Genomic DNA, 12,441 nt, shown 5'->3' with positions numbered 1-12,441 from the left:
ATAGCGTTCAGGGCTGGAGGGAAAGCCAATGTTCAATGAGTACATCTGCCGGGGGGCCTCATTCGAGATGTGGATGCAGCCCTGCCTGCTGCTACTGAGCGTGCAGGCTGCAGTTGTCTGCAAGTTGTGGCTCATGTCAGCACCGATGAAGCCTGTCACATGGGTTCTGAGGTCCTCCTCAGTTCATACACGTGGCTGGCAGAGGTGGTAAAGATCACTGACCTCACTTGCTGGGTGCAAGCAGCACTCTCAATTTGCATTGTTGTTCCCAGAGTGAATCAGGGTCCTTTGGTTTGGAGCCGAGTGGACGGTCTCAAAGAAAGACTTCGTCGACTCTGTGACTGTCTTGGCTGCATATTTTTAGACCTGCATTATGATGTGGGGATTTGTAGGACTTCTCTTGATAGGTCAGGGCTGTATTACCCAAAGGAAGCAACTACTCGGGTAGCAGAGTATGTGTCTAGTGCACACGAGGGCTTTTTAGGCTAGACAGTAGTTTGATATGCGGTGATGAACACTCACCAGTCAATACAATATGCAGCAAGGGAAGTCACAGCGTGTTCAAAGTAAAGACACTCTGACTGTCAAAATTTTATCAGTAACCGTCTAAGTAGTCATAATAAAGTTAACAAATCCACTGCCCTGAAGGAAAGTTCTCATACTCAAATTATTCTTAGGACTGAGCGCTGGCTGAGACGCAAAGTAGAAAGCTTCGAGATATTTACTGAGTCGTGGAACATAAGTCACAAAGACAGATTATAGATCATAGCAGCGGAGTGTTTATTACAGCTGACAAAAATACTGTCTCTAGTGAGGGCGAAGTTGAGTGTGACTGTGAAGTTATCTGATCACGTGTAACAGGTGTAGGTGAAACCAAGTTAACTGTTGGATGCGTTTACCGGTCATTCAATTCAGCTGTGACGGTTCTAGAGTCATTCAAAGAAAGTTTATGGTCAGTAGCACGTAAATAATCAGATCATGCAATACTAGTTGGAAGCAACCTTAACCTACGGAGTATTGACTGGGATGTCTATGGATTCATTATGGGGGGTACAGACAGACGACAGTAATGTGAAATACTTTTGAACACATTCTCTGAGAACTGTCTTGAGCAGCTAGCTTGGCAGCCCACATGCAGCAGAAATATCTTAGACCTTACAGCTACAAACAGACTGCACCTTATCAACAATGTCTGTATATAAACGAGGATTTGCAATCATGATATCATTATAGCGACTACTGTTCTGAAAGTTAATAAATCAGTCAAGAAGGATAGAACAGATAAGCAGTTGTTAGCATCTCACTTAGACAGTCCACTGACATCACTTAGTTCCAATAAGATGGATGCAAAGGAATTATAGGCAAATTTAAGTAGACTGTAAATCGTGGTCTGAAGTCGTGCCTAGTAAGTGGTTAAAGAACAGGGAAGACCCACCATGGTTTAACAACCAAATTCTGAAGATCCTGAGGAAGCAAAGGCTGCTGCATTCACAGTTCAAAAGAGAATGCACAAATGACGACAAGCAAATGTTAGAACAGATTCATTGGTCTGTGAAGACCTGTGCGTGAAGCATACAGCTACCATCATCACACCTTAGCAAAAGTTCTGGCAGAGAACCCTAGAAAATTCTGGTCCTACGCAAGATTGGTAATAGGGACTAAGGCTTCCATCCAGTCACTTGTTGACCAGTCTGGTGTGGCAGATGAAGATAGTAAAACAAGTGCCAAAATTTTAAATTTCGTGTTCAAGAAATCATTCATAGAGGAGAATTATACAAACACACCAGGGATACCTGAAGTCATTTTGATTTCCAAAATAAGATGCTGTCCCTCTCCTCTGTATATCCATTGTGGATGACAAACTGAAACTGTGGCTTAAATAGGTAATTTAATTTTTGATATAATTTGTTTTGTGTACCATTAACCTGTTTTTGAGCTACTGCAGGCTCCATATCAGATGGTGATGTTACAGGAACATTATCTGGACCATGTGCAGTTAAGACACTGTGGTCGTGGTGCTAGAGGAAATAGAAATTTAGTCATCGGTAACAAAACATTTACGGGACAAAAATTTCGTTACTGTAAGCAACCAAAACTTAACAATGGAAACTCCAAGTTGTAATATCAACAATGAAGGAAAAGGCAGATGGCTATAGAAGCTGAAAGCTTATGCATAAGTGTCCTATCACCACCAGCACCAGTATCACAGTGTGTACCTGCACATGGTCTAGATAACGTCCCTGTAACACCCCTACCTGATGATGAGCATGCAGTGCCTAAAAAACTGGTTAATGGTACAGAAAATAAATCATAGGAAAAATCTGGAAAAAGTAACAGGTTGCATATTTGTACCCAAATAAATCACCAGTGAGATGTTGGATTCTGCATGACAAGAAAACTACCCTACTATCCATTTGGATACTTAATAAATGCAGTTTTTGTGTCCTTTGAATCTTCCATAGTGTAACTGCATTAATAAAACCTTCTCAGTTTTGTAATAATATCAAACTGAATACTATTCAAGCTTTTGACACTTGTCACTGCCACTGTTTATAGCTACTGGAAGCTTGGCAATTTTTATTAAATTAGATGCAGCCAGAAAATGGAACTTTTTAATTCAATTGTGAACTCTGTTTACTAAACGGTGAGGCTGAATTGCAATTGCTTCCCTATTGAGGGTTGATGTGTGGAACACAGAAACATGTAACAGGAAACAGCAATCATACTAGCTCTCAAATAGTAGCTATTTTTCTAGCAAGTCACACGCACAACCAGACTAACATCCAAATGCAGACTCCGGTGTTTGTGGGAGTGTGGTCTTGGATGTCTGGGTGGTTGTGCGTGTGAATGTGTGTACTTTTGCAAGAAAAAGAGCTACTGTTTGAAAGCTAGTGCAAATGCTATTTCCTGTTTCATGTTTCTGTGCTGCACACATCATCAATCTGCTGTATGTGAACAGTTGCCTTTCCCTTATTTTATGTAATGCTCCATCCAGGAGTTTCCAGTATTATTAAACAAGAAATCCAAGTACTTATTACTACCTTCATAATCTCTCAGGTAAAGAGAGTCCATTAAGCTTCACCTGAGTGCTTAAAAAAAAGTCCACACTGACTTGAAGGAGTGTGTCGTTTTATTTAGTGTAAAGCCAACATGTATGATGAATGTCTTTCAGAATATTCTAAGATAAACTAATAACAATTGTGAGGTTTTGAACTTATGTTAATTAGCCTCATCGTCTTTCAGTAAATAAGTGTTGTTCTCTGATGTTCCAGTGACGTATGACAAAGAGGAGTTGCAGGACAGACCAATTCAAAAATATATTCACTGCGTAGAATTGCAGAGGGAATCTTTAGATTTGCATGCAGCTTGCACCACTGAGACAGATGAAGAGTGTAACAATGTTATTTTTTAGTGATCTTTACACAGCACTATCCTCAATGTGCAGTTAATCTTTCTGCATTAACTTTCCTTGAAACAGTACATCTTTTTATTTAAATTCTTTCTTAAAAACTCATTGCTTCTCTACTGCTACATTTCACTGGTATTACACGTTCATGCTGAAGTATCTCAAATATGTATGGTTATGACACTGTGGCTGTCTTCTATTTCCCTGTATGTATGGCATACCACAGTATCTTTTTTACTTCTCTTCCTAATTCTCATGTTTCTAACCAAGAAACTTCCAAGCTGACAAACCACATACAATGACATAATTCATGTCTCTATCAGTTGTCGTTAATACTCGAGAGTATTAGTCATTTACTGACAGGAACACGATCAACAGCTCTAACTTTGTCATTTAATTTGACATTTAATACTGTTTAGTGGATCCATTCTGATGAAGTATACCTAGTTCTTGTTTAGAAGTTTCGTATTCAAATATAAGTATTTACTCTCCCCTTGAGTGACTAAACACCAGTACTGTACAATATGTGTGTGACAAACTGCAGCATCCGAGGTCCACTGAAGTGGTACACTCTCTGGTACAATATGCACTGACAAATGTCAGAGCATCAAAAAAATGTCTCCATAAAAAACTTTCTTCCAAGAGTGCAAGTCCAGAAAAGTAAATGAGAGAGCTTCTGTGAATTTAGAGGGTAGAAGAAAGTTGCTGGTGGGAGTGGAGCTGTGCATACTTCTCAGTCAGCAGAGCATTTGCCTGCAAAAGCGAGAGTCCGAGGTTCGAGTCTAGCGAGGGGAGGTCCCACGGAATGGGATCGAAACCACCTGAACTGTGTGTATTCCAGTGGGCACTCATTTGTGAGTAACCAACAAAAAAGAATTTCATGTAAGGCATTAAAGATTTAAAAATAACAGTGTAGTCATGAGAGGTTGTGTACTGTAGTGTTTCACTTACATTCCTGCCCTTGTAAATCTAGAACAGGGTCAGGGTACATTGCCTCTATGGGACACAACTTGGCAACATGTCAGTTTGCATAGGCAATGGGAGGACAGTTTTAGGTGACTGGAGAAAGGCAGTGTATTTTGAGCGCCAAAAATGAAAGCAGCCACCGTTCTCCAAAGGCTGTTCACAGTTTTCTTAATTTTTTGCCAGTAAACCTTCTTTGAATAATTGTTTGGAACGAAGAATGTCATGATAAGAGTAATTTGTCGTGCAGCCTTAAGTCCAATTAATTGCTCGTAGAGAAGATCCAACGAAGAGCGGCATGACTAGTCACTGGATCACTTACTAAATGTGACAGTTTTACGAATGTGATTGACAAACACTAGTGGCAGATGGCACAAGAGAGGAGTATTGCAGCACAGAGAGTTTGCAGTTGAGAGTCCGAGAGTGTATGTTCCGAGGAGAGTTGGGTAACATAGCAGCTTCTCCCACACACATCTCGGGAAATGACCACGATGAGAAAATCAGAGAAATTACAGCTGACACGGATGTTTACCAACAATCATTCTGCCTATACTCCACTCACAAATCGAACAGGGAAAGAGGAGAATACTGGTGGTATTACAAGTACCTCCCATAACACACCACAAGGTAGCTTGCGGAGTGTATCTGGGTGTAAGTGTACTATGACATAAGGTGAAATGCTACTTCACAATAAGAGCTAAGCACACTGTCAGAACAGTGTATATCATCACTCTTTATAACAATTGCACGTGCACTGATGCAAGTCGAAAGATGCACTGTGGTTGAAAAAGTGTCTTAAGAATCCACATCACAATAAAATTACAGTCTTATGGCATTCAGAGCAATATGCACTTACAGTCGTTCCAGTTCTTGTTATACTTGTATACAAGTAACTTGACTTGTGTGTGGCAACAAATTCCTAATTCCCACATGACATTAAGTAGTTGTAAATATGACAGCACACTTCATTGCTGTACATCGGCATTTGGAAATGATCATGGGCCAAAATTCACTAGTTTTGAGCAATAAAATTTTGAAGCAAAATATTCAGTTTGTTGCAGTACATTCAACAATTACGATTCCGACCTTCAGTCAATATTTTAATGTCTCACATACTGAGGGGGCGGAAGTAAATAACAAAAAACTAGCTTGTTAAAATCTCTCAGGAAATGACATAAAATCCAATTGTAATCATCAATTACTTAAATCCATTGATGTCCAGGAAGACTGTATTTGTTCAGATGGTGAAAGTGATCCTAAACTATACGTCAATGACTCGACCCCTGTACATTGCAGTATCTTGTAAACCATACCCCTCCATAACAGGAATCGATGGGTTGTTATTGTTATTATTATTATTATTATTATTATTATTATCATTATTTTGGTAGAAATTATTTAGTTGTCATTGAAGGTTATGTTCACTCAATTAGCCAACTACAAAATTTTTTCCAAAGAAATTGTTGTTGCTGCCTTTTCCTGACAAAACAAATTATAAAAAAACTTGAATGCAGGACTTCTTTCTTCATTGTTGGCTGAAGCTGATGTATCTGTAGTCATCATCATCATCATCATCATCATTTAAGACTGATTGTGCCTTTCAGCGTTCAGTCTGGAGCATAGTCCCCCTAATAAAATTCCTCCATGATCCCCTATTCAGTGCTAACATTGGTGCCTCTTCTGATGTTATGCCTATTACTTCAAAATCATTCTTAACCGAATCAAGGTACCTTCTCCTTGGTCTGCCCCGACTCCTCCTACCCTCTAATGCTGAACCCAGGAGTCTCTTGGGTAACCTTGCTTCTCCCGTGCGTGTAACATGACCCCACCATCTAAGCCTGTTCGCCCTGACTGCTACATCTATAGAGTTCATTCCCAGTTTTTCTTTGATTTCCTCATTGTGGACACCCTCCTGTTGTTGTTCCCATCTACTAGTACCTGCAATCATCCTAGCTACTTTCATATCCGTAACCTCAACCTTACTGATAAGGTAACCTGAATCCACCCAGCTTTCGCTCCCATACAACAAAGTTGGTCGAAAGATTGAATGGTGTACAGATAACTTAGTCTTGGTACTGACTTCCTTCTTGCAGAAGAGAGTAGATCGTAGCTGAGCACTCACTGCATTAGCTTTGCTACACCTCGCTTCAAGTTCTTTCACTATGTTACCATCCTGTGAGAATATGCATCCTAAGTACTTGAAACCGTCCACCTGTTCTAACTTTGTTCCTCCTATTTGGCACTCAGTCCGTTTATATCTCTTTCCCACTGACATTACTTTCATTTTGGAGATGCTAATCTTCATACAATAGTCCTTACATTTCTGATCTAGCTCTGAAATATTACTTTGCAAACTTTCAATCGAATCTGCCATCACAACTAAGTCATCCGCATATGCAAGACTGCTTATTTTGTGTTCACATATCTTAATCCCACCATGTCAGTCTATGGTTTTCAACATATGATCCATAAATAATATGAACAACAGTGGAGACAGGTTGCAGCCTTGTCTTACCCCTGAAACTACTGTGAACCATGAACTCAATTTACCGTCAACTCTAACTATCTGTAGTTACAGAGGATATTTTCCAGGCAATAATGATAAATATTTATAAAATTTGCAAACCAAGCAGCTATAAAAACTACTGAGTTAAAAAGAAGACGTCTCGGCTGAACTGTTTACTGTACTATTAATCCACAGCTTCCTCATGTTGACAGGTGAGTGACTCCACACATCTGGTGTCAACATTATAATGCATTTTGAAGGATGTGAAACAAAAATATGTCGCAATGCAGGAATACACCAGTAGATTTCTAACAACAAAAACAGGCAGGTGTACTCACGAAGGCTGCCCGTCGACCTCGCCCTCCGCCTCAGGCCCCACCGACGCCTCACGGACGATGCGCGCGACGATTCTTCCAGTGCCGTGCTTAGGTCCTGGACCAAAGCTTCCATTTTCATATGGAGGTCACTTTCCTGAACACGCTCCATTGGCAGCCAGTCTGTGCCTACCGTGAGACATGATGGAATGAGTGAACCTTACAAACTGAATGTTAAAACTTACCCTATGTACATCACTGAGGATTTTGCACCAGGAGAAGACATTGAGGGTCATACACTAAATGAAGCACAGTGTGTAAAATTCCACAAGGTCTAACACACACACACACACACACACACACACACACACACACACACACACACAGACACGAGCAGACCACGTGTCTGTGTATGTGTGGATGGATATGTGTGAGTCTGAGTGTGAGTATATACGTGTCCTTTTTTCCCCCCTAAGGTAAGTCTTTCCGCTCCCAGGATTGGAATGACTCCTTACCCTCTCCCTTAAAACCCACATCCTTTCGTCTTTCCCTCTTTCCTGATGAAGCAACCGTTGGTTGCGAAAGCTTGAATTTTGTATGTATGTTTGTGTTTGTTTGTGTGTCTATCAACCTGCCAGCGCTTTCGTTTGGTAAGTCACATCATCTTTGTTTTTAGATATATTTTTCCGATGTGGAATGTTTCCCTCTATTATATTCATCTCATTAATTTGAACCCAACAATTACGTTTGTTATTGTCACTGTTGCATTTCGAAATCTTTTCTGTCATCTTATTTTCTCTTTTTGTTTTTGCAAGTAGTTTCACTTTGTATTCACCTTCTCCTTTTTACCGTAATCTACTATACAATTTTATCCCACCTATATATACTCAATATTACGTAACCCACTTCCAAAACATAACCAAAAAATTTTTTTTCCACTTTCTACACTACCGCTGCTATAAAATCCATCGTTTCCAGTTCACCAACAGTTCCTTTCACCTATTAAAGAACCATTTCGGCTAGTTCTAATAACTTTCGCCTTATTTCCATTTCCATTTTTCCAACATCACTGATCATTTTTAGCCGCCTCCCACAGGTTTTAACGTCATTATTTCTTCGTCAGACAATTGTTAGCCTCATTTTCATAATCTGCCACCACAAAACCACTCCTTTTAATACATTTACACGCAGTTTTTTCGAAATTTTCATGCGAATGGACAGTTTGTTGCTGGTCATTCCCACATAAAATGCATCACAGTGTAGGCAGGTCAGTTGGTAAATCACGTGGGTGCTTTCACATGTGGCTCTGCCTTTGATCGTGTACACTTTCCGGGTTACAGGACTGGAGTAGGTGGTGGTGGAAGGGTGCATGGGACAGGTTTTACACCGGGGGCGGTTACAAGGATAGGAACCAGAGGGTAGGGAAGATGGTTTGGGGATTTCATAGGGATGAACTAACAGGTTACAAAGGTTAGGTGGACGGCGGAAAGACACACTTGGTGGAGTGGGGAGGATTTCATGAAGGATGGATCTCATTTCAGGGCAGGATTTGAGGAAGTCGTATCCCTGCTGGAGAGCCACATTCAGAGTCTGGTCCAGTCCCGGAAAGTATCCTGTCACAAGTGGGGCACTTTTGTGGTTCTTCTGTGGGGGATTCTGGGTTTGAGGGGATGAGGAAGTGGCTCTGGTTATTTGCTTCTGTACCAGGTCGGGAGGGTAGTTGCGGGATGCGAAAGCTGCTGTCAGGTTGTCTTTCCGCTCCCGGGATTGGGGTGACTCCTTGCCCTCTCCCTTGGGGCCCGCATCCTTTCGTCTTACCCTCTCCTTCCCTCTTTCCTGGTGGGGCGGCAGTTTGTTGCGAAAGCTTGAATTTTGTGTGTGTGTGTTTGTGTGTCTGTCGACCTGCCAGCGCTTTCATTTGGTGGGTCACATCATCTTTGTTTTTGGATATGTTTTTCCCGCATGGGATGTTTGCCTCTATTTTATATATATATATACGTGGGAGGGATATATCTGAAAACAAAGGTGATGTGGCTTGACGGGTGGGGCCGCTGGCGGGTCAATGTACGCACGGGCGGGCACAGGCATGCACGCAGAATTCCGGCTTTCGCGGCGGGCTGTTGCCTCGTCGGGAGGGAGGGTGGGGGGGGGTGGGGTGTTTTGGGGGAGAGGGTGGGGAGTCGTTCCGGTCCCGGGGGCGGAGGGACTTGCCTTGAGGGGTGGGGGGTGGGGGGGGGGCTGGTGTGTGCGCGCGCACACACACACACACACACACACACACACACACACACACACACACACGCGCGCGCGCCCGTCCGCACGTGTGCAAACGCGGGCAGTCATATTTAAGTATGTGTGCTTGTGTCTGTGTATGTGTGGATGGATATGTGTGTGTGTGCGAGTGTATACCTGTCCTTTTTTCCCCCTAAGGTAAGTCTTTCCGCTCCCGGGATTGGGATGACTCCTTACCCTCTCCCTTAAAACCCATATCCTTTCGTCTTTCCCTCTTTCCTGATGAGGCAACAGTTTGTTGCGAAAGCTTGAATTTCATGTGTATGTTTGTGTGTCTATCGACCTGCCAGCACTTTCGTTCGGTAACGTATTTTCACAGCACTTTGTCTTATGAAATTATCTTCTGGAGCAGCACACCTGAGGTAAATAAAGTGTTTGTTGAGCAGAAGCGAGCAGTATGGGTATCAGAGAAACGGATATAGCCATAAATGTTGCAGAAATCATTTTAAGAATCTCTGAATTGCTACACTCTCTTCCCAATACATTTATTCCTCAATCGTTTTCCTTGCTGATAATAAAAACCAGTTTCGACTGATTTGCATATAGAGTCACTATAAAAGACACAAAAATAATTTTCATGCAGACTATGCCTCCTTGTCCAGGATTTAGACCAGAATTGTGTATGATACTCCGGGGTAAGGTATTCAGTAACATCCCGTCTAATATTAAAGCATGAAACTGGGAATCCCTACCAACTCAAAATAAAATTAAAAACATTTCTCATAACCCACTCTGTAGACATTATCTGAATATCCAGATCCAGGGACTGAAAGGTTATGTTAGCCACATGGCAAGTAGCAATGTTTATAATGAAGTGTATGACAAGTCATAATGTGCTATAAACAGGACACATCATCCATAGGTGTAAAAGTACTTTCTTTCAAAAATATCATCATAATGAAGTAAATATTAAGCCCCTGATAGCAGCTAAACAGCAGCTACATAATCAAACTGACAAAGCAGCAGCTTTCTTCAAAGTAGTGGCTTGCTTACGAAATTTCTCTATTAAATTTAATTGGTGAAAGTGTGAATAGCATAAAGCAATGTAGTGACGCTTTATTATTAATATAGCAGGGCAAATTAGGTACTTACAATGTGTTTGTGTGTTACATTGTACCTCGCTCCCCATCTCTGAAGGATCTCCTTGTTCATGGGATCCAGAGAACATGATGGGTGGGTGGATGGATGACTGAAATCGTGTGTGTGTGTGTGGTTTGAGGTTTTCGGGCGATGACTGAAATCAGTCAATAGAATGTCTTATAATACTGCTCCAAACACAATGGTGTTCTCATTCTCCTTCTCTGTACACAACTGATCTAATTACCTAATCTGCATGTGAATCAGCATAATAAGCCAAATACGGAATAGTACGTGCACAAAGCTAGTAGAGGAAATGAAAGGAAAGCTACAAAGTTACGAATTCAAGAACTTTCGGTATTAGAGCCAAACAGTAGGTAGACCTGTGATTGAGTATTCCTCCTTCCTCTCAGGAGTCCATCACTTTAATGCAACATCAATTAGTGCGGGATTATATTCCGCCTATGATGGACTGTGATTTAGAAAAAGATTGTGAAAGACAAATTAAACCAATTATCTATGCCAGTCACTTATTTTTGTCCAAGGCACGTTTAGAGGACTTACATTTGTATTTTTAGATGCATCATGGGTTAACATGAGGATTTGATGCATTGGATATAGACAGTTTTCTGCCTTACTCTTCATTCCAAAGGCATTCCAGCAAAAAGCACACTGCAGCTCAATATATACATATTTGTATTATTGAATTTCATATACGGGCCCTCAGCAAAAAATATTAGATGGTTTTTATTTTATGTTTATATGTGATATTTGGTGACAAAAAATATCTACAACTACATAGATACTCCAGAAACCACCATCTGATGCCTGGCGGAGTATACGCTGTACCACTACTTGCCATTTCTTTTCCTGTTAGTCAGATTCAAATGCCAATTCTTTAAATTTTCTCAATAGTGTTACTCGAAAAGAACATAGCCTTCCCTCCAGGGACTCCCTGAAGCATCTCCATCATTTGTGTGTTCCCTTTTGAATTGAGGATGCAACAGCCTCTGCTTCCTCAGAATTTGCCGAACTTCCTAATATAAGAGTGGTTGTAATTAAACTTCCATTTCTTGAGAGGGCTCCAGTGAAAGACAAGTGGCCACAAGACAATGAAACTTAGGGGAAACATTTATAAAGATATACAGGAGAGAAATTACTATCAATAAATTATTTAAAAAAACCATTTCAATTTCCACATGAGAGGGTTATGTTTCTTAATTGTGTAAAACATTTACATTCTAGATTACATATGTTGCTCAGAATGATGGCCATCCGCATTAATGACAGACTGGAACCATACTAGAAATACCATTTCACAATTGTTTGCAGCACTTTTCGAACGGTGAACCATGGAATGTATAGCAGACATAATGCAGCTTGTGCAATACTTGAAGATCACACACTGTGCCCAGCATTCTCAACCATGGCAATAGTAGCTTCTTCAACAATTTGTGGTGCAACTGACCTTCAGCCTTTCCCAGAAGCAATTTCCTAATTGGCAATTAATTCAAACTTCTGAGTCATGTTTTTCAACCCTGGTGTGGAAAGAGGACCTCTCTGTATCCCTTTAATGTGTTGATACTCATGAAGAGCAGCAGCATTACTGCAGCTGTTTTGATAAAACAACTCGTCCAGTCTTAATCTGAATGTCTGCTACTCTAATGCATACTGAAGCTTGTGGTTTAACACTATATACCAGGACCAGCACCTGGTGGCAAGTCAGAACACTAACACTACTACCAAAACAAATCCTGCAGTGCAGAGTCTGAACATAGTCCCCATACGATTGGACACCCATATAGTAAATAGTTGTCCATCTACACTGGCTCCAGTTATGGAAGTTTAATCATAACCACCCTGTATAATGACATGCAGTATGT

General features: G+C 41.0%; 2 protein-coding genes across 5 annotated transcripts in view; one reads left to right on the top strand and one right to left on the bottom strand.

The window, feature by feature from the left end:
* Window positions 1-12,441, top strand: part of LOC124716943 — a 69,846-nt gene that overhangs the window by 2,975 nt on the left and 54,430 nt on the right. The gene's annotated exons all lie outside the window — the stretch shown is intronic.
* LOC124716940 (G patch domain-containing protein 2) overlaps window positions 1-12,441 on the bottom strand; it is a 165,779-nt gene that overhangs the window by 148,657 nt on the left and 4,681 nt on the right. Inside the window, exons 2-3 of one of the 3 annotated variants that reach the window (XM_047243521.1) lie at window positions 10,574-10,670; window positions 7,214-7,378 (exon numbers count right to left, since the gene is read on the bottom strand). In XM_047243521.1, the coding sequence (XP_047099477.1) occupies window positions 7,214-7,378; window positions 10,574-10,649 (241 nt within the window). In that variant the 5' untranslated portion in view covers window positions 10,650-10,670. Of the gene's footprint in view, window positions 1-7,213; window positions 7,384-10,573; window positions 10,671-12,441 lie in introns of all 3 variants that reach the window. The other 2 variants (XM_047243523.1, XM_047243522.1) reach the window with 2 other exon arrangements.

Source organism: Schistocerca piceifrons, chromosome 9, assembly GCF_021461385.2.
Source record: "Schistocerca piceifrons isolate TAMUIC-IGC-003096 chromosome 9, iqSchPice1.1, whole genome shotgun sequence".
In the NCBI taxonomy this organism is placed as follows: domain Eukaryota; kingdom Metazoa; phylum Arthropoda; class Insecta; order Orthoptera; family Acrididae; genus Schistocerca; species Schistocerca piceifrons.
The sequence above is the reverse complement of the archived record's forward strand: the minus strand, read 5'-3'. Positions and strand labels throughout refer to the sequence as shown.